The 18,435-nt window shown below is 52.2% G+C and overlaps 1 protein-coding gene across 1 annotated transcript in view; it reads left to right on the top strand.

Annotated features, from left to right (window-relative positions):
* Window positions 1-18,435, top strand: part of SLC4A3 (solute carrier family 4 member 3) — a 33,275-nt gene that overhangs the window by 534 nt on the left and 14,306 nt on the right. The window contains exons 2-8 of the mRNA XM_049807555.1: window positions 4,740-4,880; window positions 6,099-6,255; window positions 9,780-10,114; window positions 10,565-10,707; window positions 11,291-11,502; window positions 17,397-17,548; window positions 18,188-18,368. Of these exons, the coding sequence (XP_049663512.1) occupies window positions 4,827-4,880; window positions 6,099-6,255; window positions 9,780-10,114; window positions 10,565-10,707; window positions 11,291-11,502; window positions 17,397-17,548; window positions 18,188-18,368 (1,234 nt within the window). The 5' untranslated portion in view covers window positions 4,740-4,826. The remainder of the gene's footprint in view (window positions 1-4,739; window positions 4,881-6,098; window positions 6,256-9,779; window positions 10,115-10,564; window positions 10,708-11,290; window positions 11,503-17,396; window positions 17,549-18,187; window positions 18,369-18,435) is intronic.

Genomic DNA, 18,435 nt, shown 5'->3' with positions numbered 1-18,435 from the left:
ATGTCCAGTGGAGAGGTGTCTCCTTGTCACTGTCTGGTGCTGGTCCTTCGTCCTGGAGTGGGTTTTGTTCCCGTGTGTCCGTGTATGTGTCTGCCGGCCGTGGGAGCTCCGTCCCTTCGTGTACCTCCGTGGGGGGCCTGGGAAGGGAGAGTCGGGGAACGGAGCAGGTGCTTCGGAAGTGAATGGCTACGGTGGTTTATCCGGGCTAGTTCAACAGGGTGTAGGATTCATTGACGTGTTTAAGCCTTACCAAATACTTCTGTCTTCTTAGTTTCAGCGTAGCCATGTGGCAGAGAGATCCACAGGTTAAGCCCTTCATGCCTGAAAACTTTGTGTGTTTACTGTCTTGTGTGTTGCCTTTTCATTCTGGCGTGTGTCCCCCTTCCTCCACCGTAGCAGGGCAGAAGTAGGGGCTGCGCAGCCCACTCCCGTTTCATTCGACTCGGAGGCTGTGACTGTCACAGCAGCACTCGAGTGCTTCGGTGTACGCAGCAGCACTCCTCCGGCTCCTGTCCTACATGGACAGGCTCATCAGTATGTCTTCCCGGGAAAATCTTCCCAGGCTTCTAATCCTTCTCCTTTTTGAGCTCTTCCCGTCTGTGTCTATCAGCCAGAGTCTCTTCTCCTCCTCTATCCCCAAACCAGCTTTGCCCCTCTGGCTTTATCCCTATCTTAACATCCACTCCTTGTCTAGACACTCCACGGCTAAATTATTCTCAGCCTGATGGCCAGGGGATTAGGGAAGAGCTGGGGAGATGGATGCGGGGCCCGATGGCTGTCTCAATGCAGCCCCTTGCCCACAGAGCTGGGGCAGCCTGCTGTAGCCCTCCCGGCTCATCTTTATTGCAAAGGGGCAGCGTGAACTGCTCACCTCTGCCCCTCGAGGATGTGCCAGATGCGTTTTTCTCAGCAAAGCAGGAAAGCTCCTGCACTGGCACTGTGAAGCAGCCTTTGGGGGTTGGGGGAAGCCCTGTTAGCAACATGTGGGAGATGCCATAGCTGCCAGCATCGCAGGAGCACGCCTGCTCGCTTTCCTTCAGCATTCATTTAGCCTGGGCGGTTGGTACAAGGTACGGTGATTTGGGTGAGCCAGTTCTGTTTACTCATGCGCTTGCGGAGGGAGCAGGGAGGTGTGAGTGCGCACAGGTCGGCAGGCTGTGGATTTTTCTGGCCTCCCTTTGAATCTGGCCTGCTGGCATGATGCTTCTATTACTGAAAATTACTTCTAGTGGGAATGCTGAATCACGTACTCCCGACAACCAGGAGGTACAGTAGGATGAAGGTATCATTCATTCAGTTTTCTATACTGGGCTTTTTTTTCTTTTCTTTCCCCTTTTGTCTTGTGTTCTTCTTATGGCAGCCCAGGCAGTGATGCCAGCAGCCTGGGCACTTCAATCTGATGCTCATTAGCAGAATTCTCCCTGATACTCATTTTAAGTTTCTCTTTTAAATTTTAACCCATTTCTAAGGCCCTTTCTGCAGAGCCGCTTGAAAAAAAAGATCTTTAATCGTGTTTTACACCCTTGAGATCTTTCCAGACTGCTGGCTTGTCCCCTCCCCATCTTAGTCATCCCACATTGCGCTAGACAAATTTAGCTCCTAACCTTTCCTTATAAATCAATCCCTCTGGCCTAGTGGCAATTTTTTGTTGCTTTTCTCCGAACTCCGTCTGTTGTGGGTACTAGAAAAGCCAGGCCAGATCCAAGTAGGTGTCCATCCAGCCTTTCTCCCAGAGGTTGCACAGACTAAGGGGTAAGTGGCCTCTAGTGGCCAGCCTTCAACTGACGCACCGAAAAGGCGCACCAGTGCTCCCAGGCCACTAGCTCTCTCTTCTTGAGAAGGCAGGAGAGCTGGTAGGGTTAGGTTGGGAGAACGTGCCTCCCATCCTCGCTCCTCTCTTGGCCCCAAAGCGGCAGACCCCTCCAGCAGCTCTGCCCCCAAGCCCCACCAGCTCGCAGAGCATCTCATCCCACTTTCACAGGGTGATGAGCAGGGGATTGACGGAAACCCTGTGGGCACCTCGCAATCCCTCTGAAATTTCAAAGCACGTCCCGAAGGCTTTCTTACTTTACTGCTAGTACAACTGTCTTGCTTTTAGCTGTTCAGCAATGTCATTAGAGTGACATATTTTCAGCATATTTCAGAATACGCTGCTTCAGTGGGTAAAGAAAGAGTAAGTGCTGGATTTTCCCTCCCTTTTAACTTCATTTAGGCACTCAGGCTGTAGTTTTAGACTCAGTGTAACATCTTGCAAAGCTGGAGCCAGCAGAGTTCGTTTCATCCGGCAGTTCTCCCGGCTGTGGGTTTCCTCCCGCCTGGAGCACGAATGCCCTTGCGAGCCTCTGCCCAGCTCCAGACAAACCTGAGCTTGACCTGAAACAAAGCACATTGTTTCACAGCATTGCTGATAGTTTTGCAGTTTCCTTTGGAGGCCCCACAAGGCACATTAGTGGCACAGAAGTGGAGCTGATCATTGGCTTTTTTTTTTGTTTTGTTAAATTACCTTTACCATTTCACTAGTTTTCAGGGATTCTGCCACTACAAGAGCTGCCGTCCAAAGACCCGTTGTCATTTTATTCACTGAAGTAGTAGTGCTTGCAACACATTTTTGCTAGCAGTGTGTATCTGTGGATGTTATATTCCTTACAAATACCCAATCCTTTCTTTAACAGTCGTGATGCTGTGGCCCTGCAGGACTGCAGAGCCAGGTTCCCCTGCTCACTCTTCCTGCTGGAATAAAGCATTCCCTGCCTTCAGTTTCAAATGTACTGCAGTTTGCTTTCATGGAACGATACCCATGATATAAGTCTTCTTGAGTTAAACGCAAAAGGAAATAAAAGCCGTGTATTACCCTGTTCTCTATCAAGTCTCCTACTAAAAAGCAGCTCAGTCTGCTTACAGATGATTTCCAGACCTTTCTCCTTTTTTCTGCTTTCTCTCTTAGAACTGTTTTGCTTTATCTTTCTTGGAAAACAGGGTGTCAAGTTGTAGATCTTAAGCTGTAATCTTCAGAGTGGAGTGGGTATTTTCATTCTTTTCTATCCTGTTTGTATGGCCTGGACTTTGCATTTGCTTATTAGATGTCTGTCTTGGCAGCATATTTCTCTTGAGCTGTTCAGGTTTCATCAAGGGATTCAATTACTGAAGAGTCCAATGAGGTGTGTTTGAGGAGTTTCTTCCATTAAGTTTTGCCTTGTTCCTGATAATTAGAAGGGTGGACCAAGGGAGCATGCTTCATCAGTGGTCAGATTAGCTCCTCAAAAACTTGCCTTATGGATGGCCTTGGGATTTTTTTGGTTTGAATAAGCCCTTCAGGTAGGCAGGGTAAGGAGAGACTGGAGTAGCACTTTTTGGAGATCTTCAAAGATAGAAGAAGGGATGATGAAGTGGCTGTACTGGTCACCTTTAGACCATCTGTTTTAGTGGCCTGTCCTGAGCAGTGGCCCATACTAAGTACTTCAGATGAGATAGTAAGAAACCCCTCAGCAGATCACCAGGGTAGAACCTATAATACTCCTTCCAAAGCTTTCATAGCTGGAGAATAGCTTGTTCTGAAAGGTGGGCTTAACTTCTTGTAATTTTCTTTGTCACAAATATGACAACTTGTTACCTGGAGAGATAGCCAAGCTATCCTCTGACTTTGCAGTTTTTTCCTCCTCCATGATATCACTGAAAAAAAATGTTTTATTTTGCCAGTTTTGAATTAATTTGTATTCTACCCTTGTAGTTTTAACGAATGTCCCTTTTCTTGTGCTGTGCGATGAGAACACTTCGCTTATCCCTGTGTCCAAAGCACTGTGCACGTGCATGTGCTTACACCTTCTCTCCTTCTCTGTATGAGTTCAGACGAGTATTTGGAGGTCGGCATCTTCCCGGTGCCAGTCTCTGCGCCATCTCCAGCTCTTCCTGGGGTGCAGCCCATGCTGAGATCAGCCTGCGCTGTTGCTGTAGATGATATGACTACAGCTGTTTCTGTGTTAGTCTCCATCCCACTCCTTGTCAACCGTGGCACCTCATTGCCTTCTTCACTTGCAGTTGCATATTGAGCAGAGTGCTCCCTCGGGCTGCCCGCAGGGTCTTCTGCATCCCTCAGCCATGCTGGTGCAGACAGGGCACAGTCCTGCAGTCTGAAGGTTGGCCTCTTTCCCTGTAACGTGTTGTTTTGTGTTTGGTGTTTGAATGCTGAACTGTTTGTCCTTGTGCCATCTCTCTGAGCTGCACAGATCTCTCTGAGGTTCCTTCTGGCCATTTTGGGATCTGCCCAATTAAAGCTAGGTGGCGGAGGACCACTCTGCTGCCTGCTCCTGGCATGCCTTCCCAGCACCTGATCTCTGCAACTTTATCCTTCCCCGGTGGTCAGTCGTGCCCCGGCTTTGCACAGATGTGCTGGTGGAGAGGTGGCTGAGCAGGAAGCCTTTCCTTCTCTCGCACAGCCTGTGCAGGAGCTATGCGTAGCCGCTCTCTCGGTCGGTCCCTGCACCCTCCACGCAGCAGGTCGTTCGGAGGAGGACAGCGTCCCACCTGCCCTTGAATGGTGGGAGCCGGTGCACAAAGCAGCGCAGGCTGGGCCATCCTCGCCCCCTCGCTGCAGTGTGCCAGGGGACAGGCCTGTCCTAGTGATGCCGGGGATGTTCCCCGAGGGCCGGTGAGGTGACCTCTCTGGGTTAGGAGCCAGGGGGGTTGAGGGCAGTGGCCAGCAGTCTCCCACGACATTCCCTTGTCCTGCCCTCTCTCCACAGGTTATGCCACTCTCCAGGTTTGCTGGGTGCCTGCCGGTGAAAGAGAAGGGTTGATATTTTGCCCAGGCCCTTAGGTCCTGAACCAAAATGGCAGCTGGAGAGTCCCCTCCCGTAGGAGATGTCTTCATCGACCTGCAGCAGGTGAGGTGGTAATCCAGCAGCAGCGGGGCCGTCTCTTCCCTGGGGACTGTGCTCCTGCCGGGCTGAGTGTGGGACCCACGTCCTGGCAGCCTGCTGCAGTAGGAGACACAGCCTCCGTTCGCTAGGGACAGGTCTGTGCGAAGGGTTCCCCAAGGCTGCCCAAGAGCCCACATCCACTCTCCGTGCAGACAGCAAACTGTGGTCCAGAAAAGGCCAGAGGTTGCTCTGTGGAGTCCCCGTGCCTTCACGTGCCGTTGGGTGGGGTAGGCAAGCGCAGGAGGAGCTGGGCAGCTTGCAGTTAGACTCTCCCCATTTAGACTGGGCTTGAAACACCCATGCTAAGGTGAGAGGAGAAGTGGTCTCACCCACAGATACAAAGCCGTTCCCAGGGCACGGCTGGGAACAGCCAGGGGATGTGAGGAGAGGCATAACTCGGCTAAAGGCGCCTTGCTCCCTCTTTCCGCCCAGCACAGACAGATTTGTCACAGTTGGGCCTCCTCCTGTTTCCATGGAAACACGGGAGTCCACAACAGCTCCGCACTGGCATTTCGGCTATATTGACAGAAAATTTTACCAGCTGCAGCTGCTCGGGAGGCAGAAAGGACAGCAGTCGCCTGGTGATGCTCTTCTCAGAGCGTCTCCACCAGCAAAAGGCAGAGAAGTGCCCATAGCCTGAGATGGGAGGAAAATGGGAAAAAAAGCCTGAAGAAAGCATGCCAAGGGGAACAGGAGGCCCCTAGGAGTGTGGAGGCGAGGTGGGAAGGCACAGGGTGGTCACTGACCCAAGGGCAGCTCACCAGAGCAGGGGTGCTGTTTCCCAGGGGGAAATACAGAGGAGGTCTAAGAAAGGGAGGGATGGCAGATTGGGCAAAGGAAGGGCCAGAGGGCAGCAGTTAGATGTGAGGAGAGAGAAATTCCAGCTAAACAAAAGCTATGTATCTCCTCTAGCAGGAAAGACAGGCACTGACATAGTCCCTTGATACCTGCCACTCATGGGAGTTGTGGAGGACTGCTAAGGTATCTCTGCAGAGTGTGGCTTGGAGCTTGCTGATCTGTTCTGGCTCTTGGTTTTGTGCCTCTAAGTGAGAAACTATGCCCAGCCCTGTCGTGTGGAGCCTGCTGCTCCTCAGCAAGCCCAGCACCGTTTGCAGGGCAGGAAGATCCAGAGGGCTGTAGAGGTCTGCAGTGTTTGATTCTTGTCTGGCGATTTCTGTGCAGGGCAGAGATCGCGCAGAGAAAGCCTCTCCTGGTGCCGAGGACGATGAGGACTTGGATAAGACTTTGTCAATCGAGAGATTTGGGGACCTGATAAGCAAGTCAGCATCAAGCAATCTGGAGAAGCAAAGACGCAGCTACAGTGAGAGAGATTTTGAATGTATGTAGGTTTGAACCGTTGTACCCACTTCCACCCTCACCGCCAACCCTCGCTCAGCCCCACGTGCTCTGCAGCCTTGTGCCAGGACCCTGCAGATCGTGTTAGCCTGCTATTCACTTCCTCCCTTCAGAGCATTCCCAAAGTGCTACGTACACCCAGTTTAGCACCAAAGCCCATGGCCTCTTCCCAGTCTGTTACCTGTTTTCCCTGTCCCCGCAGGCGTAGCTACTGCCCATGTGGCAGCATAGCTCAGCCCAGGGTGTTCACTCACCTCCTCACCCAGCGTCGGGGACCTCTGCAGCCACTTCCCCCATGTTGAAATTTCCAGTTTGAAACTATTTTTCTTCCATATGGCTGCAAAGAAACATCCAAATATGGACAGAAGCCAGGCTGTCCTCCCCACTTTGAAAGCAGATGGCTCCAGTCAGACATGCCTGTGTATTTCTAAATAGCAACCATGAAACTATCAGGCCTATCTGCTCAAAGGACTGCAAAATAAAAATGGGGTGTGAATTTAAAATGCTGTAGCTATATCACCTGAACTCCTCTGATCAGCATATTTATTCCTCTAATTGCCCTGCCATGATGAAGGCAACCAGTCTGCCCAAACTCACTTTGGCTGTAAAATAAGAGTGTGGCCATAAGCTATTGCCTGGAGTAGGTGGGTCGCGTTAGCTTGTAGTAACAACAGCAAAGGGCAGGAAGAAGAGGCCCCCACCCAGCAGCCTGCTTGTGTGGCAGACAAGTAGCAATGGCTGGGAGAGTTTCCCACTCTCTGGCTCTCCACGGTCAGATACTGCTTATTTTCCAGTTTTGCTTTGATGGGATACAACCTCAGGAACATTATGTTCCAAGTACATCACTAGGCTGTTTTCTGCTTGGCCACTCATTTCCAATGGCTGTTGTAAAAGTTTGCTGGTAAAAGTCTATTATTGTAGTGCGCCCCAGCTGCTACTTTCTGCTTGTGTCATTTCTCTACAGAGGCTCCATGCAAATAACACTTTCCACCTGAGCACACAGTCACTCGCACACATGGCTGCAAGGTGCTAATAGCTTTGCTGTGGATTGAATACTTGTCCTGTGCCCGTAGGACTTACCTGCTCAGAAGCTCTGCCTGTGTGCACAGGTGTGCGGGTTGGCTTGGAGGACATGGATAATCTGCTTGAGCATGCATGGCAGAAGCTTCTTTGAAAATTTGACTAGAGATTTGTACTGTTCGGGGTTTTTTTCTTCTTGACAGGAGAGTCCTTCTTTCTTTGTCAGAATCAAGCTTGTTTTCCTCTGACCTCCTGATGTATCCCTGTTGTCTAGGACTACATCAACCCTGGTTATCAGAAGTTCTATGCAGTTTGTATTCATAAAGCTGGAAGATCTGGTTAGGTCATTAGACTTTGAAAGATAACATACCAGCCCATGGAGGTGAACGCTCTCTGGGTTTAGAAAAGTTTCCTGCCCTATTCAAAGCCAGAAATTCCTAATATGTAGGCTTTTCCTTCTGGGCTCCCTATGCAAGTTACTTTTTCATATCTCTTGCATCAAGTTCACTGAGAAGTGTAATCAAACATCTAGGACGCTGGTTTGGCAGTAGCTTTCCATACAGGCAGGCAGTGCAAGGAAGGGAGCAGGGAAGGAGGGCAGGGGCTGGACACACAGGATTTGCAGGAAGACAGGGAGGAAGAAGAGGGAGGCATGAAGACTTTTGTGTTTGGGAGAGAGATGTTTTTCCCACCTCCAGGCCACCTCTGGAGATGTGATCAGTTGACACGAGGAGGGCTGAGTGCAGGGGTGAAGAGCAGTGCTCCCCTCTTCTGTGCCAGATCAGTCACTTACCATCACTGCCCTTTTCTGCAGCCCAAGGCTTCGGTTTCCTTCTGATCCAAAATGTAAATGTTTCTGTCTTGGGTTGATGTGAACGAGCCAGAAGGGAAAGATGGGCTGTGTCCTCACCAGCAGCTTTGTGCTGTAGAAGGAGCAACGTGTGTACGGTTGGGGCCTTCCTTGCTTCTTCTTACATTAGAAATTCATGCCTGACCTATCTGTGGCATGCAGAGCAGTCCTACAGGAGTGCAGTAGTGGGACAAGAGGGTCTTTCTGCCAAAACCTGTAGGTGGAATAGGGTACATCTAGTCAAGTCAAAGAAAAGAACACTTTGGAGGAAAAGGTGCCCAAACTCTTCCCGATTTGCAGATATCTGACCATTCCCAATCTGCTCTAATCTTGCCACAAGCCTCTCCTGCTGAACCGGGGTGTGTGTGAAATATCCCTGCTGTTCCCAAGGGGGGAAACAAGGGAGAAAAGACTTGAGAAACCAAAGGAAAGGAAACATGACAGCAGAACAATGAACCTGCCTGGCTCTCCCAGGGAGAAGGTTACAGCTTCCATTGAAAATGTCCTTTGAAGGTAGTTTTCACTATAAACAGATTTTGCTGCCATGTCACAGGAAAGCTGGGAAGGAACCAAGTCAAAACAGACTGGAAACAATTCCTCAGGAAGGGCTGCTGAGCAAAGCCCCCTTGCGAAGTGGCTGGTGCCCCCGTGATTTCAGCTGCTCCGGGTGCAGCCCCAGGATCTGTGCATCCTGCAGACTGTCTATGGAAGGCTTTGTGCCTGCAGATAGACCTGGCAGAAATGGCTTTCCTCTCTCTCGCAGGGAGATGCTGAACTTACCTCGTTCCCTGCCTAGTGCATTATCATTGTTTTTGAGTGAAGGCTCAGAAATGCCATTAATTTCTTCTCACTCTGTAATTCCCACGACACCCAGGTCAAGCCTGTATGAATTTCTCTTTGTAGATTAGTTTAAAGAAAAGTCCTTCTGCCCTGTTTTTTACCCTGGTTTTTAAAAGACAGCCTCCTAATTGAACCTGCATTTCAGAGGCTGGTAGACACAAGCCCTCACAGTACCTGGGATGTGGACTTAGATTGCATCTGCACTAAAAGGCTTGGTCTGTGGTTTCTGTGGGTATGCAGGAAGGACTTTCTGTCAAAGCCTGGGGGATAAATAAGGTGCATCTATTTAACTCAAAGTATGCAGGAAAGAAAATCATAGAATCATTTAGGTTGGAAAAGACCTTTAAGATCATCAAGTCCAACCGTAAACCTAACACTAAGTCCACCATTAAGCTGTGTCTCTAGAACGTTTGTAAAGGGCCAAAATCATGCTTGTTTGAGAATGTGAGGAGTGTTTCCCCATGTTTAGGAAGGGGATGGTGCCTCTGGCAGGTCACCACAGCTCTGCGTAGCCTTGCAAATGGCTTTTGGCAACACTGGGAGAGGAGTCCTGCCTTCCTCAGGGCAGTGGAGCTGTGTTGGGGTGGTTTGGCACTGCACAAGCGCTGCCTCCCCAGCCACCCCAGGCTGGACACAGCCTGCCGCATCACTGAAAGAGCTTTGCTATGTCCCTGCGGGCTGGTGGCTCTCCTTGCCCTTCCTGGCCCTTGATCTCCAGACCATGCTGTTTCCTGGAGGGGCGCCTGGCAGGTTCCTCCCAGCCTCTTCCTGCCCCTGACTCTCTTTTTCTCTCTCAGTCCACCGCCAAACCTCGCACCACATCCATCATCCCCTTTCCACTCACCTCCCTTCTGCCCTCAAGTTCCAAAAGAGGCCACCCCGTGCCAGCAGGAGGAAAAAAAGGAGGAGGAAAAAGAAGAAAACCTCGGTACCCCCCTCGGAGGTCACCCCCACCATCCAGGAAGAGGACGAGGAGGGGGGAGAAGAGGAGGAAGAAGAGGAAGAAGAAGAAGAGGAAGAAGGAGAATCTGAGGCAGAGGAGGCCCAGGAGAAAGAGATCTCTGCAGAGTCTGAGGGTGAAGCTCGTGGGAAGGACACATCCCCTAAGCTGGAGCCCCCAACCAAACCAAAGGCAAGGCTAGGGCATCCCTACCTGAATGGGGCTCGGAGGCTGGGGGGAGGTGGAAGGAGGGTCAATGCCGGGAGGGTGCCAGGGTGCATGGTCACGGGAGTGTGCTGTTCAGGGGGAAGAGGTTGTAGGAAGAGTGGTTTTGTCCCTGCCTAGCAGAGATGGGCGCTAGAGGACAGTGATAGATAAACCATTGCTTGGGGTCGATGCTGGGGAGGGTGTGCGTGACCATTTTGGGGGTGTAAGACACACGGGGGAAGATCAATGTGTCTGTTCTTAGGGTATATAGGATATGGGGGGGCTCAATATGGCTAGTCCCAGGATATGGGGCATGTGGGGGAAGTCGGTGTGGCCCATTCTAGGAGATGTGGACATGGGGAGGATCTGCGTGCCAGGGACTGGGGCAAAGGCTGCCTGCCCCGGCTCTTGCTGTCAGGACTGTCATCTCTGCAGTTCACCATCGGCAGTGATGAGGAGGAGTCCAGCAGTGCTCTGGCCCCCGCGCAGTTCCATGTGGAGGAGGAGTGTGGCATCCTGTCCCCCGTGCCACGCTTCGCCGACCTGCTGCAGGACAAGAGCCCTGCCTCCCTCCGCAGGTAAGCGAGTGGTGCCGAGCTGCCTGCCGCTCTCCCTGGCTCGGGATCGCTGCACAGACCTTGTCCCCAGGGGCAGCGGCTGTGCCCAACCTGAACTTGCCTGCTGAGCCAGAGGGGACATGGGGCCGGGAGGGAGAGCAGCTGTGAGTGACACGGCTGCTCTCCAGTGGGACAGTTGCTCCCTGGGACTCCTGCAACCTCCTTGGGTCTGTGGGATCCCCAGGGTGTGGGTTTGGGGGCACTGGGCTGCACACCTGGAGTACTCTTCCTCCCAGCTAACTTGCGCTGTCGTGCTGACCTACAGGCTGGGAAGCCCCAGGAGGCTTGGCCGAGTCAGGGGACCGTGAGGCCATTGACTCAGAGGTGGGTCCCCAACACTGACCACAGGCTGATCCCACTCTGTGGTGGGGGAGAGGAGGAGCAGAAGGGGCAACCTTTAGGTTTTGGGATAGGTGACTCCTGGCTCTGCTCCTTCTCAGGGACTTATTGGTCAGGGCTGGGCCGAGGGACCTCAGCCCCTGAGGGGCCAGTACCCATCCTCATTCACTCCATTTGCTACCATCAGTCTCTTTGGTTCCTACAGCCCCCCCGCGCCTCGGGAACGTCTGTCTCGCGGGTGGGAGAAGCGCAAGCCCTGGGGCCAGGTGGCAAGCGGACAGCGGGTTACCTATGACTTGAAGGAGAGGATGTGCATCGGCAGCATGACCACGCTGGAGAGTGCGGCGTACCAGCGTGTCCCCACGGACGAGGCTGAGGCCCAGATGCTGGCGTCCGCTGACTTGGATGGCATGAAAAGTGAGGCTTTGCGACACTACCTATGTTACTAGTGCGCGTGTCCCTTGCTTCCCCCTGCTTTGCCCTCTTCCCTAGCAGCTCCAGGCATGGTCTTCAGCCTGCCGCAGGACCTGGTCCTCACTTCCCTGTCCCCCAGCCCCTGCTACTCCAGCCCTGGCTCCTCTCTGTCAGCTTTGCAATGTCCACAGCGCTGGCCCCCGTGTTTCCAGCACCTCTACTCACACCCACTCCATGTATGCTTGCTCTTCCACCCGCCCCACTGCCCTCTCTGGTTCAGGGCTTCCTGCATTTCTCTGAGACCCAGCTCTCTCCTTTCCTGACACACTTTCCCAGCGATCAGCCCTCTGTGCGGCACGCCAGCTCTGGCATTGCAGAAAACCTGAGGTGAGGAGCCTCCTCTCTTCTCTGCTCTCCTGGTGGAGAGGCAGCTGCCCCCTCCAGAGCGACTCGGAGGGGGACTGCCCCTGTGCGCGGCGTGAGGGCAGACAGAAGAGACGTCATGGAAATGCATGCTCTGGGCCCGAGGACATGGAGAATTCAATAGGTTGCTCTGCAGGCTGGAGAGGGAGGGAGACACCAGAGGGGAGCGAGGGAGAGAAGCGGTGCTGCACGCACAGCCTGGCTGTCCCTGGGCCGCCGGCGCTGCGTCCCTGGGCATCTGGCACGAGACCCCACGGCAGAGCGAGGACCCTGCTTCTGAGGAGCTGGTGGGGCAGCCCCCCACGAAAACAACCCTCGGTGGAGCCAGCCTTCCCAGGACCTCATCAGTCCCAGGGGCTGCTGCAGCCAGCACCTTCATGCCCCGTGAGGAGGGGAGCGAGTCAACGGGGCTGGCCCCAGGGCTTCGGTGAAGCCCCCCCAGGGGGGTAGCTTGCTTTCTACACGTCAGTCTGGCTACCCCAGCCCCTCCTCTGAAGGCGAGTGGCTCATGGCACCTGACCCCTGACCTTCACAAGGACAAAATGACAACCCTTCGAGAGAGAGCGGAGGCAGCGAAGGAATCGGACGGGGGCAGCAGCCCGGAGGTAGCGATAAGCACCTGTATTCGCAACTCGCTCAGCTATGAAGACTTTGATGAATTTGCCTTCAATTTTGAAGACTATGATTTATGGGAGGCCATCAGAAACCATCTGGGCTACCCAGGCGGGGAGCCCACCTGTAAGTACCGGAGCAGTGACCCCACAGTTGCAGCTGTAGTTCAGACCCCCCAGCTAAAGTGCGTATCCCCCCACCCTGTGTTTGCTGTCTGCCACCCTCTCTGTGTCAGGTTGGTCTCCTGGTTTAGAGGAGGTATGGTGTGCCCCACCGTGTGCCTGGGGACACTGGAGGAGCTTCCTGGTGTCTGTGTGTCCGTCTGAGGTCTTTGTACAGATCTGTGTTGTAGCGCTGAGGTGCTTCCCTGTGTGTCTCGCTCGAGCAGCTCCGGAGGCAGCTGCATCTTGCTGTTTGTGCTTATCAGGATGTGGCCCGTGCCGTGGCCAGAGAAAAAGCAGCTGCTCCGAGGTGTGTATAAGGACAGAGACATTTCCCCTTCCATCTGTGGCACAAGGTGACAGTGTGCTGCTGCTCTGTTTGCTGGAATTTGAGCCGAGCTGCGGATCTGACAGCAGAGGTGGGTATCAGGTTCTTGGCTCTGCACCGTAGCCTAATGCCCAGAGGAGAAAATAACCTAGTCCCTGTGTCTGCAGGCTTGAGTGTGGCTGTGATAGTAGTTAATGGCAGGCTGGCTGGGATGCCTGAAAGCGGGAAGAGAGGAAGGAAGCAAGAGTGGGAAAAGCAGGGAAGGAGAGAATAGGAATGCCGAGAGCGAAGAACGCCTTTCTGTTCTCCACATCTGTTTCTGTACCCGTGCATCCCTTGCGGAGAGCTGGATCTCTGAGCCATCCCGGGAACTGTGCAGAAACCAGAGCCTTGCTCCCACCTGGCACAGGTGGTTCTTCCTTGGCAGGTGGTGGTAACTCACAGTTAAAAGGTGGCTTTGTGTGTCACCTTGGGAGTGACACTGTTCATAGCCGTAGCTCTGTGGTGGTTGCCCTCATCCGGATCATGTGTTAATTTTTTCAAGGGATTTTAGGAGTGCACACAGGAGGGTGATGTGGTCCCAAAACTAGCCTGCTTGCTGGCTTTGCATGCAGGACTGGGGAGGCAGAGTGACGCTACTGACGCTGCCATAGCCTCTGTGCGATCTCGGGCAAAATACTTAACTTCCTCTGCCTCCCAGTCCCAGCATCGTGTTCTCTTTCTCAGCTGGCCCATCTTTACAAGCCTTCGGGGAAGAAATGTCTGCCTATGTGCTTCTGTAGGGACCAGCAAGAGGGGGTTTGCTTCTGGCTGGGTCTGCTACTTGTTACTGTAAATTGGTAGACAGTATAATAACAGCAAAGTTTGAAATAGAATCCTGGAGCAAACTGGCTCCATCAGCTGTCTTGAGCTGAGCAAACCATACATTAAAAGTGTGAGAAATTGCCCCAGGTTCACCCGGGAAAGGATGGCTATTCTTGGGAAGGTAGAAGGGGCAGATCACTTCTGCAAGGTGTGATATCCGTCACTTATAAAGTGGGGAAGTTTGACTTGCTAGCAGTTAACTCATTCATTGATTGCTACAGCTAATACTGCAGGTCCTTGAAATAGGATGTGCTGTACAGTCAACTCTTAATTATTCTGCACAATGAATCCACACTGTGGATTAATCCTGCAGAGAGGTACAGCGGAGGCAGAGATGGCAGAGTCAGTTCTGTGCAGAGCCAGCTCATGTCCAGCCAGTGCCACTTGCCCAGCTATTTACTCCATGGCAGTACCTCTTCAGGACCCACTCAGATCCAGGAGGAATTTAATAGCTTTTGAGCAGAGTACAGTCCTTGTTGGACCCGAGCTGGTCTCCTTGCGCTGCTTTTAGTGTTCAGAGCATGGGGAGTGCTATGCAGGGACACATGGATGGCAGCAGGGATGAGCTGGGGTCCACCTGTCCCTATCACATTGAACTCAGCATCAGCTAGGAGAGACTTGGGTTCTAGGCAGGGCAGGGCAGTAGCTTTTTCCAGAAGCCAGCATAGGGTTGTGACTTGCTGTATGTTGATTAGCATTTTGTTTAGTCTAATTTTAAATATTCCAACAGATGGGGTTTCAATCTCTTTTTTTTCTTGCTGTAACTTAACCTCTGGGGTACATGGGAAGTGTGCACCATCCCTGTGATGTCGGCCTAGCAAGTTGCTCTCTAGTACTGATACAAATACTCTGATGCCTCTTTCTGGGCTTTGTACTTGTGGATAGAGGGTAACGAAAGGAGGGAAGCAGGAGCTAACATGTGAAGGCAATTGCCTGCTGAGTTGGACTGACTAGCACAGGCACTCTGGGGGAAGACTTTAACCAGTGCAAAGTCATATTTGTCATCTTCAGATTTAAGCTGGTGGAAGAGGAACTTGGTCATCCCAAGAAATCTGACTGTGGAAGCCAATACAGAAGGTCTTCTGGAGGAGGCTGTAGGAGATGCTGTGTGGGAGGGTGACATCCCAGTTCGTTGTAGTGGAGCCACCATAGGAATCACTCTCTGTCCTCATACATTGTCACCGTCATATTCTCTGCTTCTGGGGAGCACTGGAGAGAAGGTACAACAAGAGCTGTCCTTGGCTGCTTCATCTCACCCTGGGGAGTTTGGCTTCAAGCAAGGAGGGCAGAGCTATGCCTTGGGCTCATCACCCTTTGGTCTCAGTCCAAGATCCTGTCCTGAGTAAGGACCCTGGTCTTAGGTGCTCAGTTGAGCTTGACTTTCATTTGGGCAAGCACCAATCTGATGGGACACAGAAAGGCTCTCTGTAGAGCAGCCTGGAGCACCTCAGCTGGGCTCTGCATGGGACTCCCAAAGCGAGTGGCCTCTTCCTAAATTAAGACCATGAGTCCACCCTGCTCCTATGAGTTGTCTCCCCCACCTGGCATCTCAGTGACCACAAGCACTGCCAGGGGAGAGCGGCAAAGTGGATTGCTCCTTCATCTTCTGCAGGACTCTGGAGGTGCGCCTTCACCAGCTCGCTCTGAGCCTGCAGCACTCCGGCTCCTGTCCCTGTCAGTGAGTGTGGGAGTCACTGAAGATGCTGGCAGGAAACTTGGCTCCTTTAATTTTATCTGTCCTCCAGCCATTTGGTGGCTGAGACTGAACGCCTGTGTGTGCTTTCTAGGGCTGTTGCTGAAGAGCACTGGGTAGCAGGTTGTCATTGCCATGGGAGAGGATTGCCGTGCTCTGGGTGAGCGCTCTGTCTTGCTGGGCAGAGCATCCTCCAACCCTGGTCTTCCAGGGACATAGTGAGAATCAGAAGCTGCAAGGATTGGAGCAAAGCTGCCATATACCAAGATCCTGTGCCTGGTGGACTGTTTGTTTTATGCATGAACACACACTGAGTGCAATGAAGTGGCTGCCATGCACGCAGGAACTGAGAAATCCATGCAAAAGTCCAAGGAAGCCCCACATGTGCCTGGCTCTCAGAAACATTTGTAGTGGTGGGCAGTTATTGGCTCCTATCAACATTGCAGTGCAGTAAGTGAAGCAGGGAGGAGTCCAGCCATCAGTGGAACATGCATCAGCAGCGCAGCCAATGGGGAAAAATGCCCTGAGGCCCAGTATTGATTCATTTTATATTTAATTTAGCGACCCAGATTTCCAAGGAGCAAGGCCATGGTATGCCTGGCTGGATGCTGGGTGTGTCTTTCCATGCCAGAGGTGCAGAGATATTTTCCTGCAACATCAAAGAGACCACTTGGCCTTCAAACCCAGTGCTTTTTGCTATGCCTCATGCCCTGAGAGTTGCAGGTCTTGAAGCTAAGTGCAGAAAAGTACATGGAGACTGAACGTTCATCCCAGCCAACCGAGAGCTGCCCTTGGTCCCCCAGGGAGAAGACCTTGGCTTTGCCTTACAAGGAGGGTCAGCAAGCCTTGGTGGACCAAAGCTGAACAAAACCCCTGACTCAGTGATCTACTTGAGGGAGCCTGCCCATCCCAGAGCTGAGCTGTGACGCTTTCCCCATCCCCATGGGTTGTCTATGCTGAGGAGGATACACTTGCTGTCTCTAGGTAGCATCCAGGGAAGCTGCCCTCCATGGCAGGTTGTTTCTCTGGCATTGCAAAAGGGGATGGCATGGTTGTGGCCAGGTTTTGGTGGGCGCTGGCTAGCCAACAGCACTGGTAGCTTGGTGGTGGGTCTTTATTGCAGCTTCAGCAGCCTCTCTGGAGGCTTCAGGAGGCTTTGATTCAGCCAGCCAAACTCTGTAACGCAGACCTTTCAGAGGGCATTACAGCGGCACTGCAGATCATCTAGAAACAGCGATAGCTGGAGTTAACTGCCGAGCCTCCATGCCAGCCCCGGTCTGCACTGTTATCCTACAGTCTCATCGCACAATTAAATAAAACTGTCATTGATATTTCCATGTGTCTCCCAGACCAGCAGCTAAATATTCTTCCCTTTCACTGCCCTTTATGCTTGCTGAGCACCAGGCCTTCCTCCAGTGGGAGAAATGAGCCCCAGCCAGGTGCCTGCCTGTGCTATCCGGGTACAGACAAGGCTTCAGGTTGCTTTTCATTGAGGGAGTATGAGGAGGGTTCATGCACCACTTATTCAGGTACCTGGAATAAAAGCTTTTGCAACGGTGCTCCAGTGTGTGCACAGCCTGGGAGGAAGCCACCGCCTTGAAGGAATTAGCTCGCAGATGTCTGGAAGAGCTGAAAGTAGGCAGGTGAGGCAGGAAGGACCTTCAGAGGTCTGGAGGATGGTGGTAAGTGCTCCAGCTGCCAGGGCTTTGCTAGCATAAGCTAATTAGAGAAGGGGAGGCTTGGGTGTGTTTCCCTGCCAGACAGTGTGTTTCCACTAGACAAACTGGTGGTCTCTTTTCCTTTCCCATGTCTTCAGGCCACCGTTTTGAAGATAACCCTGGTGTGAGGAGGCATCTGATGAAAAAACCATCTCGGAGTCAGATCACCAGGACAAGCAAAAAATTAGCATCAACTCCATCTGTCAAGAAAAAGAAGAAGAAGAAGAAGTTGGATAGAAAGCCCCATGAGGTATCTATGTGCTGTCCTCCCTCAGTTGTTCAGAAGCCATAAATCAGGACTAGAAACAGGCACTCTATAAAGTGATAAATGTGGTTTCAATATAATTAATTCTTTACATGACCTTGGGGGTGAAATTTCAAGCTCTTATCCATTATCTTGAGGGTTGAAAATATACTTTTCTCAATAAAAGCAGAGATTTCTCTGAAATGACAAAGCTTTGACCTTAGGAAAGATGTTAAAGTCACAGAAATAGGAGTGCTGTTGTGGAAGTCGGCAGCACAGAAATGTCACCATCTCTGGTAAGTGTGGGCAATTTGGGGGGGAAACCGAGAAGGAGGCAGAGGACAAAACTGTCACAGCTTAGTAGAAAGGGATGCAGCATTGCATCATTCTCTTTCCCCTGCCCATGCCATCTGACTTGGAGCTTTTTGGTGCTTCATGTGCTGATGGAAGCTCCTGGCATGCTGCCAGTGATATTTGTCCTGGCTGCTTCTGTTCACTAAACCTCTGTTTAACTAAGGGAGGCTTGCTCAGGCAGCACTTTAGACCAAGCGGTACCTTGAGAACAAACCTGAGGCTTTCCACATATTGCTGATAAAGCTGTATGCATCAGGGGAAGTCTCATGTCCTCGGTCTAATTTGCACTAGGTGTTTGTGGAGCTGAATGAGCTGGTAGTGGATAAGAACCAGGAGATGCACTGGAGGGAGACAGCCCGCTGGATCAAATTTGAGGAGGATGTGGAGGAGGACACAGCAAGGTGGGGGAAACCCCACGTGGCTTCACTGTCCTTCCGCAGCCTGTTGGAGCTCAGGAAGACGATTGCCCATGGTGAGTCAGGAACTGCAGGGCAGGGTTTGTGTCTTGCTCTGGGAGAGGTTTTGCTGGACAGCTTCTG

The sequence above is a fragment of the Accipiter gentilis genome, chromosome 1, assembly GCF_929443795.1.
Source record: "Accipiter gentilis chromosome 1, bAccGen1.1, whole genome shotgun sequence".
In the NCBI taxonomy this organism is placed as follows: Eukaryota; Metazoa; Chordata; class Aves; order Accipitriformes; family Accipitridae; genus Astur; species Astur gentilis.
Note: the sequence above shows the minus strand (reverse complement) of the source record. Positions and strands in the feature narration are given on the sequence as shown.